Raw genomic sequence first — 19172 nt, 5'->3', positions numbered from 1 at the left:
GGTAGCATCTCACTCTAGCTTAGGCTATGTAGTCTCAGGCTGGCCTCAAACTCACAGTGACCCTCCTTACCTCTGCCTCCTATTTCTGGGATTAAAGGCATCCGACACCACGCCTGGCTTGAAAGCCATCATTCTTTTTTTTTGGGGGGGGGTTTTTCGAGGTAGGGTCTCACTCTAGCCCAGGCTGACCTGGAATTCATGATGGATGGAATTCATGATGGAATCTCAGGGTGGCCTCGAACTCACAGCGATCCTCCTATGCCTGCCTCCCAAGTGCTGGGATTAAAGGCGTGTGCCACCACGCCCAGAAAGCCATCCTTCTTTTTTTTTTTTTTTTTTTTTTTTTTTTTTTGGTTTTTTGAGGTAGGGTCTCACTCTGGTTCAGGCTGACCTGGAATTCACTACGTAGTCTCAGGGTGGCTTTGAACTCATGGTGATCCTCCTACCTCTACCTCCCGAGTGCTGGGATGAAAGGCATGTGCTACCATGCCTGGCTGGAAATTTTTTTTTAAATAATACTGTTTATTTCTTTGAGGCACAGATGTTTATGTAGGTACTGGGGAACAGAGCCTGGGTCCTTTGGCTTTGCTGGCAAGTGTCTTTACTAAGGCATCTCTCCAGCCCTGGAAAATATTTTGATTGAAACTGTAGCCCAGTCTGGTGTGGAATTCACAGCAATTCCCTTCTTGGCCTTCTAAGTACTATGGTTACATGCATGAACCACCACATTCAGGTAGGGATAATCCTATTTTTATATAGGAGATTATGCAAATACTACACTGGTTTGCAAAAGGGACTTGATTACCTGCAAACTTTTGTATATACACAGAGGGAGTCTTGGAATACTTGCCAGAATACCAGAATAACTTTTTTTTTTTTTTTGGTTTCCTGAGGTAAAATCTTCCTCTAGCCCAGACTGACCTAGTATTCACTATGTAGTCTCAGGTGGCCTTGAACTCTCGGCAATCCTCCTCCCTGTGCCTTGTGAGTGATGGGATTAAAGGCATGTACCACCACATCCAGCGAGAATAAGGTTTTTTTTAAAGGCAGGTTTTCACTCTAGCCCAGGCTGACCTGGAATTAACTATGTAGTCTCAGGCTGACCTCAAACATATTCATCCTCCTACCTCTGCCTCCTTAGTGCTGGGATTAAAGGCATGCACCACCATGCCTGGCTGACAATGGGATTCTTAAAGCAAGAGTTCACACACAGCAGGGGTTAAATAAGCTGCTTCTCTTTCCACTGTTTATTATTAATGTACAAAATATACAAAACCAAAGAAAAATTAAACACTCATCCTCAAATCCATCGTGGTTCAAACCCTAACCCTGCACAAAGCCAATCCACTGTTTTCATAGAAAACAACTGATGCCAAGACAGGTGAAGGAGAGGCTGGGAAGGGTGAATCCTGCTGAACCCACCCAGGAAGCACCTGGTGGGGATTCGGAGGTGCTGCAGGTGAGGTGGCTGGAAGCCTCACACTGACAAGGTTCCATGCGGGGAAGGAGCAAGCCAACTCCCAAAAGGCAGTGCATGTAGTGACTGTCGGGCCCAGTGCACCGGGCAAAAAGCTGCTCTCACAGAAGTATTTATGAAGTCTCTAGAATGGTCATGGGCAAGGGTGGACCAACATTGCAGGCCACATGCCTGCCAGCTAAAACTTCCACTGGGTGCTGACAAGAACGTGCCATCAAAGAACCTAGCAGCCAGCCCTCAATACCAACTTGGGTGCTGACAGTTTTTGCTAAGTCTTGAGAAAGTGTTTATAATGACTGGCCGGCTGGGGCAGGGAGACGGGGTGGTTGTGTGTTCCAGAACTCAATTCCAGCCTGCTTGAGCCCTTTCAGTGCATTGGGACATACAGTACCCCTCACCATCCCCACCCCTACACGATAATGAACTGGCTTAGGATGTAGCTGACCCCAGTCTGAGTCCCGTGTGCGTGTGGAAGACCCCCAACAGGAGCACAGAAGCATCTCTAGGACAACCAGCGTTAGGTTGTCAAACATCAGGGGTAATACTGGAAAGGGATGTGGGGCAGAGTGGATCTCCTCATAAAGTGAAGCCAACCAGGTCTCCTCAGCAGTCCAGCACACACACATTGTGTCCAGTCTCTCTCCTCCCCAGACTGGAGGAAAATATGTACATCAATGCGCACCAGTGATCAGAAAGCCCCCAGGAATCCCAACAGGTGGGAACTGAGGGGGCCGGCTCCTCATCAGCTGGGGAAAGGGGGAAATGGGCCTCACAGAAGCCATAACAGAGTGGAAGGAGCAAGGCTACAGGCCGTGGTCCCTAGGGCAGGGGGGGGCCGTTGACACCCGGGTGGTAGAAGGCACAGTTGTTCTCATAGCGGCAGTTGCCCTTCATCATGAAATGTCGGCATACTGGGCGATTTGACATGTCTGTGGGAACGATGGCAGAAGGTTAGGTAGGAAATGGCTAACATAGCAATGCCACCCTCACCACCCATGTCCAGGGCTTGTGGAGAACTGTCTTCAGAGAGACAGAGCATCGATGGGATAAAGACAGAGGTAGGAACTATCAGGCAGGGAAGCCCCCACTTTTCCTCAGAGACCTATGTAGAATACCAAAAGTCATAGGGGCAGACAGCACGCTCACCTCCTCCGTGGCTGTGGCCTCCATCATGCCCTCGGTGACCCCCTCCTCCGTGGCCAGGGCCATCATGGCCACGGTGTTCATGAGGTGGTGGCCCTCGGTGGTCATGGCCTCGGTGACCAGGGACATCATGTGGACGATGGCCATGGGGTCCCCCATGTCCAGGGCCTTCATGGGAGCGATGTCCACCACTCCCACCCATGCTCCCACCAGGGCCTTCATGGGAGCGATGTCCACTGCCCATTCCTCCACCAGGGCCATCATGGGAGCGATGTCCACTGCCGCTGCCCATGCCTCCACCGGGGCCTTCATGGGGACGATGTCCGCCACCTCCAACCATGCCTCCACCAGGACCTCCTCGTCCGTTGGGGGGTCCTCCTCCAGAGCGGCCTCCTCTTGCCCCTCGGAATGGAGGGGGTGGTGGTGGTTCATTTCCTCCACGGCCACCTCGCCCTCTATGGTATGGTCCAGGACCTGGTCCTGGACCCCCTCGCATTGGGCCACCTCGCATGGGGTCACCTGGACTATCCCAGAAGGGATCACCCCCTCGGGGAGGAGGTGGGGGACCCAGGAGACGTGGACCCACTGGTCCACCAGGACCTCCGTGGGGACCTGTTAAAGGAAAAAGAATCAGTCACTTGCAGTAACATTGCCATCTTGCAGCCTGAACTCACATTCCCCTCCCACCCCCAACACATACTTCTGCCACTCCTATACTGCCGCCAGGCTAACACACTCCACCACAACATACAACACCCTACCTGGCATAGGTCCCCCAGGCCCAGGGGGGAAGTGCTGCATATTTTTGGGGCCCCCAGGCCCACCTGGTGGGAAACCATTGGCTACTGGACCAGGACCTAGGAGTCCATGTGGGACTATTAATAAAAAAAGATTAACAGTTAGCAAGAAGATTCTAGAAGAATGGCATGGCATCCTACACAGGTGTGTGCAACAGACCCTCTCAGACCAACCTGGCAGAGTATAGTTCTTTCTGTCCAGTCTTCCCCTCCCACTTACTGCCTAGTGGCAACAGCCGTATGTTCTTTAGCATCGAAAAACCTTGCTTCCCCCAATTGGGTATTGGCCTCCTCTCCCAGGGCCCTGTGGATGGCCCTAAAGATTACCCAGCATCTGCTTGAGCTTGTCCGAGTAGTCTGGCTGTTTCAGCAGCTCCTCTGAAGGATGGCTGTTTGGGCTGCCCTGTGAAGATGGAAGAAGACAGAGTGAGGATGACAAGCAAGAAAGAGCCTTGACTTAAGAAGTGAGTAGGAAGATCCATGGTGGTGCAGGCTGCAATTCCAGCACTCAGGAGGCTGAGGTTGGAGGATCAAGAGCTCCAAGCAAGGCTGGAGTTCACAGTTCCCCAAAATAGGGCTAGGGATGGATCACAGTGGATAGACTGCTTGTTTGGGTTCAATCCCCAGCACTGCATAAAACAGGTGTGGTCATGCATGCCTCCAGGTGCACAGAGGATTATAAATTCAAGGTCATCCTCAGCAACACAGTTTAAGGCCAGCCTAGACTGCATGAGACCCTTGTCTCAAAACCAAACCAAGAGCCAGGCATGGTGGTGCACGCCTTTAATCCCAGCACTTGGAAGACAGAGGTAGGAGGATTGCTATGAGTTTGAGGCCAGCCTGGGACCACAGAGTGAGTTCCAGGTTAGCCTGGGCTGGAGAGACCCTACCTTAAAAAACAACAAAACAAAACAAAACACCCAACAACTAAACTAGGGTAAATAAGATGGGAGGGTTACAGGAGAAGAGGAAGAGGGCATGTACCATGATGGAAGTGAGGATCTCCTGAACATTGATGCCTCCTCCTCCAGGGCCTTGGGGGCTCTTTCCAGCACCCATGCTTCCCATAAGGTTGGCCAGAACTGGAGGCAGCTTGGAGCCTCCTACCCCATCAGGTGAGCCAGACCCTCCAGGTTCCAGGGTCTCAACATATGGTGCCTCGTCCATAGAACACTCCTAAGAAGAGAAGAAAGATTATGACTAAGGGAAAAAATGCAGAGACAGCAAAATATGTGTTGGAGCTAATGCTTGTTACACCTCTTCCATTACCCATCATCACCACATCTCATGAACTCACCTCATCTAGGGGGATGAGCTTTGGGGGTATGGGCTCATAGGACTCAGGATCAGGTTCATGGGGACTATCAGGATACCACAGGTGAGGAAGAAGGAAAAAAAGAATAACAAGTCAAATTTTTAATTCAGTCCCTTGAAGTTCTTTCCTGGCCCTCTCTTACTTCCGCAGGCATTTCCACTGTAGCTCACCTCTCCTTGTTCAGGAACAGCTCCTGCAGGATGCCTTTCTCCCGCTCAGCCTGGATGTACCGCTCCTGGCTGTTGCTTCCAGGGGTGACAAGAGGAGCAGGCAGAACCAGAGGCCGGGGGCACACCCAGGGCACTTTCTCCTCCATGTTGTCATGGCTTAGTCTCCGAGCTGTCTCAAATGCATGGCGATCAGACAATATCTCACGCTTAGCTGCCTCTCCAAAGTCCTTGATCTTGTTCACATTTACTATGAGGCAAGAGAACAAAAGAAAAGAGGAAAAGTAAGCACAACCAAGTCCTGTTCAAACTTCCTACATGCCTATTACACAGGAAACTGGACCTCTTACCTCGTTCTGTTTCATCCAGCTCAAAATAGAAATACTCTCGAAGTTTGCCCTCTTCAGGCCATGTCACAGTTTTCCTCTTCCTGCCTTTACGGGTCAGCTGGCTGGAATCCCCAGGACTCTCCACAGGCTTTGCATCTAGAGCTCCCGGCTCTGAAGAGGCTGTTAGTGGGACAGGTTTCAGACCCAGATCCTGCCTGAAAAAACTTTCAACCCCAGCCAGCCAGCTTTTAGATTACCTGTATCTACGAGCTCTGGGACTTCAACGGGTGGCACTGGGGTGCCTGGGCGGTCTGTGTCCATAGGCTCAGAGGGGGGTGCTGGCTCTGGGGAAGAAGGCTTGGCCATGCTTGGTTCAGTGCTCGTTTTCCCTTCAAAGGGGCTGGGCTATTAAGAAAGAAAAAGATGCTAGTGAGCTGACAAGAAGCCAAGGTCAAGGGAAGGCAATTAATTCAGGGTCCTAGATGACATATCTAACAGTCCACTTATACCATCCTGGCACTATACCCTTCATTCTTTTTTTTTGTTTGTTTGTTTTTTTGAGGTAGGGTATCACTCTGGTCCAGGCTGACCTGGAATTAACTCTGTCATCTCAGGGCGGCCTTGAACTCATGGCAATCCTCCTACCTCTGCCTCCTGAGTGCTGGGATTAAAGGCGTGCACCACCACGTCCAGCTTTATACCCTTCATTCTGTACCCTATCTCTTAAACTCACTTCTTAGGAACTCATACCTTGGTAGCAGTAGGTGAAAGAACCTTCTTCTTCTTCTTAATTTTAATGCCTGGTACAGGGGCTGAATTGAGAGCATCCAGAAAGCCCAGACCCTCCATAGCTATGAAAAGGAAAGAACACAGAGAATAGATCACCAGACTTTCTCACAAGCCTGTTCCAAGAGTCTAGGCAAGAAGGGGCCTATGGAAACCCTGCCTCATAGAGGACACAAAAAGCCCAAAGTGACCAGGAAGTTCAAGGAGATTTCCACAGGAAATTCCTATCATTTCATCTTTTGTTTTGGTAATTAAATCATGGCTTTCACGGGAATTAAGAGCAGATAGCTGATGAAATGAGCCTCAGCCCAAACCCACAGAGGTCCTGTCAGGCAGGAGGAGCACTTCCCACGTCATCTAATGCAAGCTCGGGAGGCAAGAACATTAAGGGACACCACAAAATCAAGAGCAAGTGAAGGAACACAGAAGAGCCTGGTTCCACCCTAAGGGCACCCAACTTAAGACTCACGCTGTGGGGGGATGATCTTCACTTTAATCTCTTTGGTGGCATTGGGGGCGGTGTTGAGGGGTTTGTACTTCTTCTCAGCAGGGGGCGCAGCATCTCCCAGAGTGGCAGTGGCACTACAGAATTAGGTCAGTCAACAGCAGCCCTAACTCTCCACAGACCCACCCTTCAGGAACCAATACTTGCATCCATACCTCTGCCGCTTGAGGGGGATGGGCTTCAGATTGTACTTGTCTGACACCACCACCGCGCTGGCGTTCTTCTTCACAGGCACCAAAGATGGGGTGTCCAGCTCTAGTCCTGGGAGAGACATTGTGTTGGCAGTTCAACTCACTCCCAAACCTCCTTGGTACACCCCCACCCAATGTTCATCTAGGCTTGAATAAGTACCTCAGCTTATCCATCAGCCCCCTTCTTTCACAGATAGTTTGATATCACAAATCAAGCTATCCACACATGAGGCAGGTGCTGGCTGTCCAAGGCCAGTCAACAGCCTTACCAGTGGAACGGAACTTGGCATGACTGGGTGCTGTAGTTCGAAGTGACTTGGGCTTCTCCTTCTTCTTTTCTGGGGCCTCCTCAGTGCGGGCCTCGGCCTTCACTTCAGTCAAAGGTCGCTCAGGAGGGGTGGTTCGACTTTTCCCTTCTTCTTTCCTTTTCTTTTTATCTTTCTCTGTCATGGAAAAACAGCAGATGATGATTTATTTCATTTCAAGAAAAGGCCTGTTAGAGATAAACAAGCGGCCAGGGTTACCAAGACTACACACTAGTAGGAAAGAAATAAGTGAGGGATAAAGAGAAAAGGAGCTCACCCGCAGGCTGGGTACTGCTTTGGGAGCGAATGACAGCCATCCAGTCACTGACAAGGACTGAGGCCAATTTCCGGAGCTCTGCAAATAAGAAAAAGGAATAATTTAATACTATTTTCACTAAAGGAAGTAGGATTTAAAAATATGTTTATTTATTTATTTGATACAGAGAAAGAGGCAGAGAGAAAGAGACAGAGGGAAAGAATGGGCATACCATACAGTGGCCTCTAGCCACTGTAAACGAACTCCAGATGCATGCACCCCCTTGTGCATCTGGCTTACGTGGGTCCTGGAGAATTGAACCGGGATACTTTGGCTTTGTGGGCAAATGCCTTAACCATTAAGCCATCTCTTCGTGCCCGCCCTCCCTTTTTTGAGGTAGGGTTTTACTCTGATCTAGGCTGATCTGGAATTCACTACATAGTTTCAGGTGGCCTAGAACTCAGTGATCTTCCTACCTCTGCCTCCCAAGTGCTGGGATTAAAGGTGAGTGCTACCATGCCCGCCGTGGAAAGTAGGATATTTGAAAAAGTACCCTATACAAATATGTTCAATGGAAAAAATAACCCAAAGTTTTTTATTGGTTTGTTTCTTTAGATATTTTTATTTATTTGACAGAGAAAAGGAGAAAGAGAGGGAGAGAGAGACAGAATGGGCATGCCAGGGCTCCAGACACTATAAATGAACTCCAGATGCATGCACCCCTTGATTCCTGGGGAATCAAACCTGGGTTGTTTGGCTTTGCAGACAAATGCCTTAACTGCTAAGCTATCCCTCCAGCCCTTTTTTTTTTTTTTTTTTGAGGTTTTACTCTAGCTTAGGCTGACCTGAAATTTGCTATGTAGTCTCAGGGTGGCTCTTAACCCTGCCTTCCTGCTGGGATTAAAAGTGTACACCACCACGCCACTTTTTAAATTTAAATTTTTTTTAAATTCATTTTTATTTATTTGAGAGCAACAGAGACAGAGAAAGAGGCAGAGAGAAAGAGAGAGAGAGACAGAGAAAGAGAAGGAGAGAATGGGTGCACAGGGCCTCCAGCCACTGCAAAAAAACTCCAGACGCATGTGCCCCCTTGTGCATCTGGCTAATGTGGGTCCTGGGGAATTGTGCCTCAAACCAGGGTCCTTAGGCTTCACAGGCAAGTGCTTTACCATTAAGCCATCTCTTCAGCCCTTTTTTTTGGTTTTTGAGGTAACATCTCACTTTAGCTCAGGCTGATCTAGAATTTACTATGTAGTCTCAGGGTGACTTTGAACACACAGTGATCCACCTACATCTGCCCAGGATTAAAGGCATGCGCCACCACACCTGGCTACTGAGATATGCTTAAAAACAAAATTCTTTTTTCTTTCTTTTTTTTTCATTTCAAGGTCGGGTCTCATTCTAGCCCAGGGTGACCTGGAATTCACTCTGTAGTCCTGACCTGAGACTACATAGTGAATTCCAGGTCAGCGCTGGCTAGAGTGAGACCCTACCTAAAAAATAAAAAACAACAAAAAAAGGCCCCTTACCTCTACCAATACAATAACAACAATAAATAAGTAAAAAGAGGAAGGCAGGACTGAAAGGCAATCAAGCAAGGAGAAGACGTGAAGGCTACTGCATGGAAGGAATGGTGAAAAAGTGAGACATGAAGGACTGGCACCTACCTTCATCCTCACTGGACTTGCTCAGCTGCTTCACCAGTTTTGCTGTATTGTTCTACAAGACAAAGGACAGCAGAAAAGTCACATCAGAGTAAAAGAAAGCCTCAGCAGTATCTATACCCCTACATCCTTCCCTCCTGTCAGGAGTCCGCTCATATACAGCACAGGGTGCTAACAATGACCACAAACTTAGTCGCCATGTCCCAGGGCTCACATATGTTATCTAACACTGAGACATACTCTAATAATTTTCTAAATCTTTGTAGTTATGTTCCTTTGAACGACCTATTTAATCACTTCTACTATATGATGAAAAACTGAGGTTCAGGCTGGAAAGATAGCTCAGCAGTTAAGGTGCTTACTTGCAGAGCCTAAGGACCTGAGTTTGATTCAGGTAACAACAAAAAGCCAGATGCAGCAAGGTGGCATATGCATCTGGAGTTCATTTTTTTGTTTGTTTTTTTTTCAAGATAGGGCCTCTCTCTAGCCCAGGCTGACCTGGAATTCACTATGTAGTCTCAAGGCTGGAGTTTATTAAAAAAAAAAAAAAAGAGGTTCAAGCTGGGCATGGTGGGACACGCCTTTAATCCCAGCATTTGGGAGGCAGAGGTAGGAGGATTACTGTGAGTTCGAGGCCCTCCTGAGACTACATATTGAATTCCAGGTCAGCCTGAGCTAGAGTGAGACCCTACCTTGAAAGACTAAAAATTGAAAAATAAAAATAAACAAATAAATAAAAACTAAATGAGGTTCAGATAACTGGGCTTTGATTAAGGAAATAAACTCAAACCAAGCCTTCTGATCCCAAATTCCTATATTTTCCAAATTCTACCTTATAATTTCTAAACGGCCTCTCATCACAGTTGGTTTGTTTTGTTTTGTTTTCTTTTTTTCCTCTTCTTAGAGAGAGAGAGAATGGAGCACTGGGGCCTCTAGGCACTGCAAAGAAACTCCAGATGCATCACCACTTTTGAGTATCTGGCTTTACATGGGTACTAGGGAAGCAAACTTGGGTTGTTAGGCTTTCTAAGCTAGTACTTTAACCGCTGAGCCATCTCTCTAGCCCACTTTCTTTTTTTAATTTTGTTTTTCCCCAGTAGTTAAACAAACCCAAAAAAGAAAGAACTGGGGTAGGAAGCCGAGAGGTACCTGTTTGAGATGGTCCACAGTGAGTGGGAGGTGCTGCAGGGTTAGCAGAATTTGCTGTAGGAGAGGAATGTTGTTGGTTGTCTTTGAATATGTCAGCCAATTGTTCAGAAGCTTATAGCCACCAACGTCGATAAACCTGCAGGCAGGCAGGAGCAGAGTCTATAAAACTATCACAGCCTTCATGCATGGCCCCCATCAATGACCTAGAAACTCCATGTCTTCTCTCCTCCCCCTTTTAACTACATAGTCTCATTCCAGCCACCATGATCCCACTTACTTGACCAGTATTTCTGGAGAACGGGTCTGCAGGATAATGTTCAAGTAAGTACATCGACTCACCATCTTTCTTGCTTCCTTCATCAGACTGTAGGAGATGAGATGCAGTTAGAACCCTTTATTAAGTTGAATTTTGTAGACAGGGTTTTGCTACATAGTTCAGGCTGGCCAAAAACTCCAGACTCTATAGGCTTCACCACCATGCCTGAGCAATCTCCTTTTATAAAAGAAGAACACAATCTCTGGAGCAGCTCGAGACTTTTCTAATGACAGGCTTTCTGCTCCAGAAGGGGTGTCATCAGGCCTCTAGGAAGGGGACATGGAAACCCAAGGGAGGATAGAAGCTAGCCAAACCCCTGAGGGCTCAGATCTGGCAAGCAAGCGGAGCATTTTTTTTCCCTCATGCACAGCATCCACTGGATTCTGTCTCTAGGAAGTCCTGTCCTCATCAACCATCCCTTCATAATCTGTTTTTTTTTAATTTATTTATTCTTTTAATTTATTTATTTGAGAGCAACAGACAGAGAGAGAAAGAGGCAGATAGAAAAAGGGAGAATGGGCATGCCAGGGCCTCCAGCCACTGCAAACAAACTCCAGATGTGTGCGCCCCCTTGTGCATCTGGCTAATGTGGGTCCTGGGGAAATTGAGCCTCGAACCAGGGTCCTTAGGCTTCACAGGCAAGCACTTAACCGCTAAGCCATCTCTCCAGCCCTCATAATCTGTTTTTAAGATATATTTATTGGTATGTATGTATACATTTATGTGTACAGGCACATGCGAGGAAGTAAAAGCTACCCGCTGTCTTTGGAGACAGGGTCACTTGTTACCATAAGTAAGTCTGGCCTGTAAGTAGTTTTAAGTGGGTGCTATAGAATTGAACCTGGGTTGTCCCAGGCCAGCAGGCTTAGTAAGCAAGTGACTTTAACTGCTGAGCCATCTCCTTTTTTTCCCAGTCTAAAAATGGCTTGGTTATTTGCTTTTCCCTGGAAAAGTTGAGGATCTCAGAAGGAAAATAACATTTTGGGTAGGTGGAGCATGACCCAAAACAGAATCAAGAATCTTCATAATCTTTTTTTTTGGGGAGGGGGGTTGCTAGATAGGGTCTCATTCTAGCTCAGGCTGACCTGGAATTTACTATGTGGTCTCAGGATGGCCTTGAACTCATGGCAATCCTCCTACCTCTGCTTCCTGGTTCAGAATACCACACCTAACTCAAAATCAAGAATTCTGTCATCAGCCTTTAATCCCAGCACTTGGGAGGTAGAGGTAGGAGGATTACCATGAATTCAAGGCCACCCTAAGATTACCTAGTGAATTCCAGGTCAGTCTGAGCTAGAGTGAGACCCTTCTTCAAAAAAGAAAAAAAAAAAAAAAAGAAAAAGAAAAAAACTGAGTGTGGTGGTGCACACCTTTACAATCAGTTGGCAGAGGCAGGAGGACTGCTGTGAGTTTGAGGCCAGCCTGAGCTAGAGTGAAACCCTACATAGGAAAACTAAAACCAAAACAAAGCAAAACACCCTGCAGCTTCCATTACTGTTAGAATCCACAAGAGGTTCCTGCCTACTTTTCCTTTGCTCTCCAGATCACTCAGCTCCATGGCTCAGCTGTAGTTAACATTAGAATGCAGCCAACCCTCCTCCACTCACAAGGAACCCAAAGGGCACAGGCTCACCTAAAGATCTTGGAAATCCCATCCACACTCTTCACTTCTCCATCCCGGGTAAGGAAGCTGTCCAGGCCCTTTAGAAGCTCTTTGGGGTCTATGGGACCCGAACCCATGCTGATGGTTTCTGAAAGGACAGAACAAATCCACAGGATAAGTGTGGGGTAAGAGTAGTCTCTAACTTATTACCCTCTAATAAATTCTACCAGTGTATTCCATCACAAGACACAATGACTAATTCATCTATGTTCAACTGCTCTATTTTCTACATTAGTAAAAACCAACAGGCAGGCATGGTGGCACACACCACCTTTAATCCCAGCACTTGGCAGAGGTGGGAGGATCACTGTGAGTTTGAGGCCAGCCTGAGACTACATAGTCCAGGTCAGCCTGGGCAGGAGCAAAACCCTACCTGGAAAAATCAAAACTAAAACAAAATAGGCCACACTCCCTTTGAGACCAGTTAAACATGGCTTACTACATGACCAAAGGTTGTTAGAGTGGAAGACCTGGCAACTCACCTCTTTCTCCCTCCCAGGTAAATCCTAGGCAAAGTTAAACTCAAGTAGATTATATCAGAGCCAAGATTCATGTTCCCCATCACAAGACCCTCAACTCTGCAAGGCATTTATTATTGTTTACTATATTGCTTGTTAGGTTCTCACCTCATTAACTACCAATAAATTTGATGGGGTGTGGGAGGCCACAGCTTGCTCAAAATTGGGGCAATCTTTGGTGTTTGCACTGAATGTCTTACAAGAATCATAATCACCTCCCCATGTTAATCCCAGCACTACCAAAGCAGAGATAGGAGGGTTGCTTTGAGTTTGAGGCCAGCCTGGGACTACAGGGAGAGTTCCAGGTTAGTCAGGGTTAGAGTGAGACCCTACCTTGAAAAAAAAAGTCATGACAAGCAGCAGAACACTGCCAACTGAAGTGGTGGCTGACAGATAAACAAAGCTCAAGGAGAATCCCTTCCCCAGGGAATTTGGAAGCAACTCCCAGAATGGGGATAGAGATGCAAGGGAATTAGGCATTCTCCTTAGCCCTCAAAGTCACTCACTGACCAAGCTTTCCTTATTCCAGACAAGAGAGCCAGGTGTGGTGGCTCACCCTTATAATCCCAGCAGTTAAGAGGCTAAGGTGGGAGGATCCTGTGAGTTGGCTGGAGTGACACCTTGCCTTTAAAAAAAAAAATAAAAGAGAGACAATTGGATTGTAATTGCAAAAGCACAGATGTCAATCTGACCCTCTCTCTCAAACAAACAAAAAACAATGTCCACAAGTCTCCCTAAAAGCCAAAAATCATGGATGGAATCAACAACAGAACAAGGTTGGGAAAGTGACATTAAATTTTAAGCAGCTTTTTTTATAGCAGGCTGGGAAGGGGGTAACTAAAAGCTAAATTCCTTTCATGGAAAGACAAAAGTATGAGGCAACTTCTAGGCCAAACCAAAATTCCGGAGAGGTAATTTAGGGTTGCCAATGTTCTGATTAGGCTTTCTATCCAAGCACCTCTATAAACACTGGCTCCAGAGAACAAAGAAAGCACCCTCAGCAACACCACACTTAGGTGACAAGGCGAATGTGAGAGAGGCCAGAAGACCGACCCTGCTCTGGCCTCCAGCACAGGAGTAACACACACAACTCCACTAGGAGTGACAACTCAGGTTTTTACAAAAGTGTATTCTCTGTGAAAAACAGTTTTCTTGGAAGATAATACAAAAATGAGTTCCTTTGTTCTCAACCAAAAAGTATGTGTAAAAATTTCAACCTTTTAGTTCCACCAACAAAAAGGACAATTCTAAATGGGCAGGCCTCAGCCACCTTAGCCAGCAGCAGCAGCAGGGAGAAGGCATGGGGAAACGAGGGGCGGTAGTTGTTAGCTCTGCAGATCACTGCCAGCAGGCTTAATACAATGGAGAGGCAGGAAGAAATGCTAAGCAGTGAGTTTAACTAGATTAACTGCAGTTTCAATACCCTGGAACCTGAGGTCAGAGGGGAAAACATATTCAAGCAGAACACTGGAAAAGTTAAGATGTTCATGGGCTAAATCCATTGAAATGTGATTATTTTTACACACACGCACACACACACAATTTTCCTCATGAAGGTACCATACAGAGATACATAAAACTTCTGGAATATATAATCAGATTTTCCACTTGTAAGAGAGACTGGAAAAGCTATGAATGGGTCCAAAGTAATAATTATCATAAGCAATCAAAACTAGATTTTGAAGTATCTCTATATATGCATTTATGCATACACATAAGCCTATTAGATCCCAAATGAAAATGCAGTTTGACATAACACGTTGAATTAAACATCAGCTCAGTCCAGTCCTCTGAACACAGCTTGGTGTTGTCTGAAACCTGGAGCTGAACATCCATGACCTTGGGAAATTTCCTTTTAACACCTCCAGTTAAAAGTTAACAGGCCTTGCTACAGCAACTTTCAAGAACTCAAATACCTGTCACCTCAAGTGTTTCCTCATTAAATGGGTAGACAAAAATACAAGGTTAAAGGGTCCAGTGCCCTCAGCTGGAAATAGGAGCTAGGTACTTTTAAATTCTGATGTGTGTAAACATTAAAAGGCAAAACAAACAAACAAAAAAAAAACATTAGAATGCTCATTTCCCACTATTTTTGGAAAAATAACTCAAATCTCATGAGCATCCATCATAAAATGTTGAAGGTTTTCTCACAGTGCCTCCTTCAGGCAGCCTTTACTCATTAATACTCAGGGATTCCCAAGTGCCTTACAATCCAGGACTCCCATTCTGAAATACACTAAGGGCCTTCAAAGAACTTGACATCCCTGTCACAGGTCTACAGTAGAGCAACTGAAAATCAGACAGGGCATGGACAGCGCCTAGTATCATTGCCTACTCATGCTCTGCAAAGGGGAATGGTGAGGAAACAATGTAACCAAAAATCCAGGACTGGATGGTTTTCATGAGCTACAGACATGAGTGGGCAACAAGCCCCTGACCTATCTCTAATTTATCCTAAATGGGGCTTTCTTCACATTAGACATAGCTCTATACTGGTCTGAGACACTAGGGAACTTTTCATAGTTCTTACTAGAAATAAAATCTTTATTCATGCCTTCAAAACAAATTTTACTTTTTATTTGGCATATATGGAGAAAAAAATATCTTGGCTAGCTATTCCACATTTATCACTAATAAAACAGGACTGAATTGGTTCAGGAAAAATCTATGTAAACCACAGTCCAACAAAAGGAGTGGATATTTGCCTGGACTCCTCTGGAAACAATGTGCTTTTTTTTCTCTTTCCTTTCCTCAGTGTTTTTGGCATTTCCTAGCATACTCAGTGGTGGACTGGAGTATGTCTCTTGGTTGATTCACCGGGTTCTGGACTTTTCATGGGTTAAGTTCCTCCCCTTCTCTCAATCGTTTCAGAAATCTAGTATATGTTGTCCCCCACAAGCTGATTTTGCTTTCATCAACGGTGCGGAAATTGCATACACTGTTCCCTCTATAGGAAAGTATCTCAAAACCTCTGGCCACACTAGGAAGCTTGTGTTCTCCAGGATGTTCTAGATAGATCTGGTTTCCCTAGAAGACCTTGCTTCCCATACATAGCCTGTGTTAAGATCTTATTAACCCCTGCTCACTAGAGTCCAGGAGCCCCAGGGGGTGGAATGTTCAGCTCACAAGGTAGGTAAGTATGTTGCTGAGGCAGATGGCAAACTGCTTAAAAGATAAAAAAATAAAATAAAAGACACTTGTGGTCAGTAGATATGTGGAAGAGGCCCTCCCATCCATCCAAAAAGTTTAATAGTGAAAACCCATACCCAGCAGAAAATTAGCCCTGTCACACCCAAGTCATCACAGGGCAGCTGGATAAAATTGCTTCCCAGCTCTACCTAGAACCCCACACTTCAATGCAGGACTTTATTAAAAATGAAAAGAATATGCAGAGGCTACTAGACTTGACTTTGAAGAGGACCAGACCCCCGTTATCACCCTCAGGGCATGGTTTTCCACATGCACCAACTGCCACAGCACTGAGCAAGCAGAACAACGAGGAGTCTTTCTGCAATACTTTCACGGAATTTCTTTTTCAAAAAACAAAGGAAAAGAAATCCAAAAAAGAGGTGGCTTTTTGGGAAAAAGGAAGGCTGTGAAATGTAATACCAGAAATGTTTTGCTTACCAGAAAACGTAGCTGGACTCCCCCTGCCTCGAGTTTACAACTGCAGTCTCCTTTCCTAAAAAGATTCACTTCTCATCCTAGTGCCAACATACTGGAACTAAACAACTGTAGAACATGATGGCACTGAATAGTTTATCCCCAAACCGAGGTGAGAATAAGGGCGGTTTACAAGAAAGCCCTGTGTACCCACTCCCCCAGACTCATTACAAAGCAACATTTGCAGGGCCTGAGCAGAAAGTAGCCCATCTCAGCTTCATTAGGCCCAACTGTCTACTTAAGTTACAAGCCCTGTCGTTCCCCAGTCACCCCTAACACTCATATCCAAACACACACACTCAGAAATCTTGCAGACTTAAAGCACAGTTGGGGTATAACTGGCTTTGTACCCCAAGCAACTGAAGCGGGAAAAACTTCCAAGCAGTTGTGGTAAGTGAACGGTGAAGAGAAAAAAAGCAATGGATTTATTAATAAAAACTACCCAGGGAGAGGGACAGGCTCTATACCTAACTCCTATTAAACTTTTATCCCTGTAAGATACTGGATAAAAAAAAAAGACAGCACGGAAAAAGGTCTTCTCCGCAGTAGCACTGGGCATAGGAGCCTGCCTGGGGGTGGAGTTTCCATAGGGTGGAGAGGAATAAAGCGGATTACATCACCCTTCAATGAGACTCCTCCCCCTTGACCAAGGTTCTAGGGCGGCCCTAAGCTCGGGCTGGCAAAGGGGAGAACAAAGGAGGGACGCCATTTTGGAATGGAGAGGCCTCAACATTTAAGTTATTTCAGCTATACCGGTAACTTCGGATGCATTACCAAAAACTTTTAAAGAAAAAAAGAAAAACCTACAAGCCCCTCCTCCAGACCCATCTTGAATAATCTGACCTATTTTGACTCGGTTAGAGCCTAATGAAAAATAAAAACAATATATTTAAAAGAACAATATTCTGTGGCTAAGAATTGATTTTCAACTTAGATTAAATTTGCTACCCTCGACCACCCCCATACTATGAAGGGAAGGGGGAGGACTTGGACCCCCCTCTCAACAAATAGGGTTGAGGTGGAAGGACAGGAGAAAAATTGGGTCGACACAACCTGCAACGCCGCTTGGAAGACAAAAGGACAAGGAAAAGTCGCCATATTGAAGCAGGGAAGGAAAAAAAAGCCTTTTAACGACACAAAGCTAGCATTCAATTGCACTAAATGGCTTTTAAAATTATACTCCTGAAATCCACATTTCCCAACCTTTCCACCCTGTAACTGTATCCGCCACCCACCATAAAGTATCAACTTAAAAAAATGTAACTTTTGCTTTAAATAACCTATGCAACCTGCAACAATTACAAGACATTCTCGACCTCCCCGGCTGTTCTTGTATGTAATGGCTAAGATTATATTTTGCCCTGAATAAAAGTGTCTTGCAATCTTTATTCCTAGATTGCCACCTATTTTAACCATACAATATATCTCAAGCAAATTACATTAAAATTGAGAGGATTTAACAATCACTTAAGTCACAGCCAGCTAATGTTTCTCTGCCCATCTCCTTACCCTGCAATCTTTATGTACAGATTGCTTATTTATCTGGCAAATTGAAAGGCGCTCTGCTTGTCTCACACACAAAGAAGTGGGACTTCTGGGCAAAATCCACCATCTTTTGTATGTGAGCTCATTAACCCTTTTGAAGACTGCTAACCAGAGGAAGGTAACCATTCCTCCTTATAAAAAGCAATCACTTATGCTTTGGCAGTCTGGAAATTTGCTGGATTACCAAGGGTTAACCATCTAAGTCCTCACTTGCTGGCCCCTCCGTCCACACTGTCCTTGCCTGCTGCAGGACAGAGGTAGGTGGTAGGGGAGAGTTTAAGACTGTTTAGACCCAAAGGCCCCTTTTAATGGAGATTAAGTGACCCGATCGGTCCTTCTCCATGGAGTCCTCTATTGGTTCTATGGTCTCTTTTCTTCCTCTCATTATTTTTGGTTTCACAACAGGAAGCGTTGATTTCTTGTTGCAAGGCTTGTTTTTGAAAATTCGACACTTACTATCCAATTTTTTTGCGACGTCAGCACCTCGGGCTCAGGGGGGAGGGGGTAAAATTTTGGAGGAAAAAAAAATTAAAACAACCAACCAGGACCCAAAACTCAATTACTTGGGGGGCCTCATTGGATCAAAAAGTCTCTTAAAAAGTAAAGGCCAACTCAGTATTCATTCCCCCCCCACCCAACTCCATTTAGGGAGGGGGGTCGTAGAAAAAAAAATATTTTTTGAGTGGATTCCAAAAAGGAAACGCTGGATGAGTGAAACTGAGTGGGTTTGGGCAGGGAAGGTGGTTATTTTTGAAGTTATGTGGTGACGGTCCTTCGGCCACAGATCTCAAGTCCCAAGCAGCGTGGGCTGGTGGGGTGGGCAAGATAGGTGGGGAGGGGCAGAAGACACAAGTGGTTGGGCTGGTGGCTGCTGTTTTCCCTTTCCCCCCTCTCAGGATCCTTTCAAGGGCTTAGATGTTGCTGAGGGTCGTTTCTGTTTTCCTGGTGGCCGGCCTGTCTTTCTCCGAGAAAATTCAACCTGGGATAAAAGGAACACAAAGGGAGAAAGATGTCATCAGTAATGGTCGCCTAAAAATCATCCCCGAGTGACACCTTTGTTCCAAGACACATTTCCGCGTCCCAGGCACTTCAGGGGGAAAAAAAGGTGGATGTCCACCCATGTCCACCCCGCTTCCCAGGCCAACGGTCTCTGTTAACACGCAACGCGAACGACCAGAGGACACGCGACCACCCAAACTTACCTCTAAACGAACCCCAGAATGGCGGCCGCCCGCTCGGGCGGAGTGTTTTATACGCGGACACCGCCCAACGCACCCTAACGTGATGGAGAACCGCCCTCCGCGCGAGACATCGTACTCGAGTCCGTAACCGATTGGGCGACGCGGGGTACAGCTCGCCCACTGATTGGATATCCTTCCCCCG

At 46.2% G+C, this 19172-nt stretch overlaps 1 protein-coding gene across 2 annotated transcripts in view; it reads right to left on the bottom strand.

Moving 5' to 3' along the window:
• Positions 1 to 1219: 1219 nt before the first annotated feature.
• The window catches only part of Ppp1r10 (protein phosphatase 1 regulatory subunit 10), an 18253-nt gene continuing 300 nt past the window's right edge, over positions 1220 to 19172 (bottom strand). Inside the window, exons 1-20 of one of the 2 annotated variants that reach the window (XM_004671906.2) lie at positions 18992 to 19137; positions 18246 to 18768; positions 12034 to 12151; positions 10362 to 10448; positions 10085 to 10220; positions 8939 to 8990; positions 7293 to 7370; positions 6980 to 7153; positions 6675 to 6780; positions 6484 to 6596; positions 5979 to 6079; positions 5486 to 5633; positions 5250 to 5408; positions 4903 to 5149; positions 4715 to 4778; positions 4402 to 4593; positions 3745 to 3820; positions 3382 to 3495; positions 2624 to 3232; positions 1220 to 2406 (exon numbers count right to left, since the gene is read on the bottom strand). In XM_004671906.2, the coding sequence (XP_004671963.1) occupies positions 2297 to 2406; positions 2624 to 3232; positions 3382 to 3495; positions 3745 to 3820; positions 4402 to 4593; positions 4715 to 4778; positions 4903 to 5149; positions 5250 to 5408; positions 5486 to 5633; positions 5979 to 6079; positions 6484 to 6596; positions 6675 to 6780; positions 6980 to 7153; positions 7293 to 7370; positions 8939 to 8990; positions 10085 to 10220; positions 10362 to 10448; positions 12034 to 12140 (2673 nt within the window). In that variant the 5' untranslated portion in view covers positions 12141 to 12151; positions 18246 to 18768; positions 18992 to 19137 and the 3' untranslated portion in view covers positions 1220 to 2296. Of the gene's footprint in view, positions 2407 to 2623; positions 3233 to 3381; positions 3496 to 3744; positions 3821 to 4401; positions 4594 to 4714; positions 4779 to 4902; positions 5150 to 5249; positions 5409 to 5485; positions 5634 to 5978; positions 6080 to 6483; positions 6597 to 6674; positions 6781 to 6979; positions 7154 to 7292; positions 7371 to 8938; positions 8991 to 10084; positions 10221 to 10361; positions 10449 to 12033; positions 12152 to 18245; positions 18769 to 18991; positions 19138 to 19172 lie in introns of those variants that run through there. The other variant, XM_045155937.1, reaches the window with a different exon arrangement.

Source organism: Jaculus jaculus, chromosome 8 (assembly GCF_020740685.1).
Source record: "Jaculus jaculus isolate mJacJac1 chromosome 8, mJacJac1.mat.Y.cur, whole genome shotgun sequence".
Lineage (NCBI taxonomy): Eukaryota > Metazoa > Chordata > Mammalia > Rodentia > Dipodidae > Jaculus > Jaculus jaculus.
This window is presented reverse-complemented; position numbering and strand designations above follow the sequence as displayed.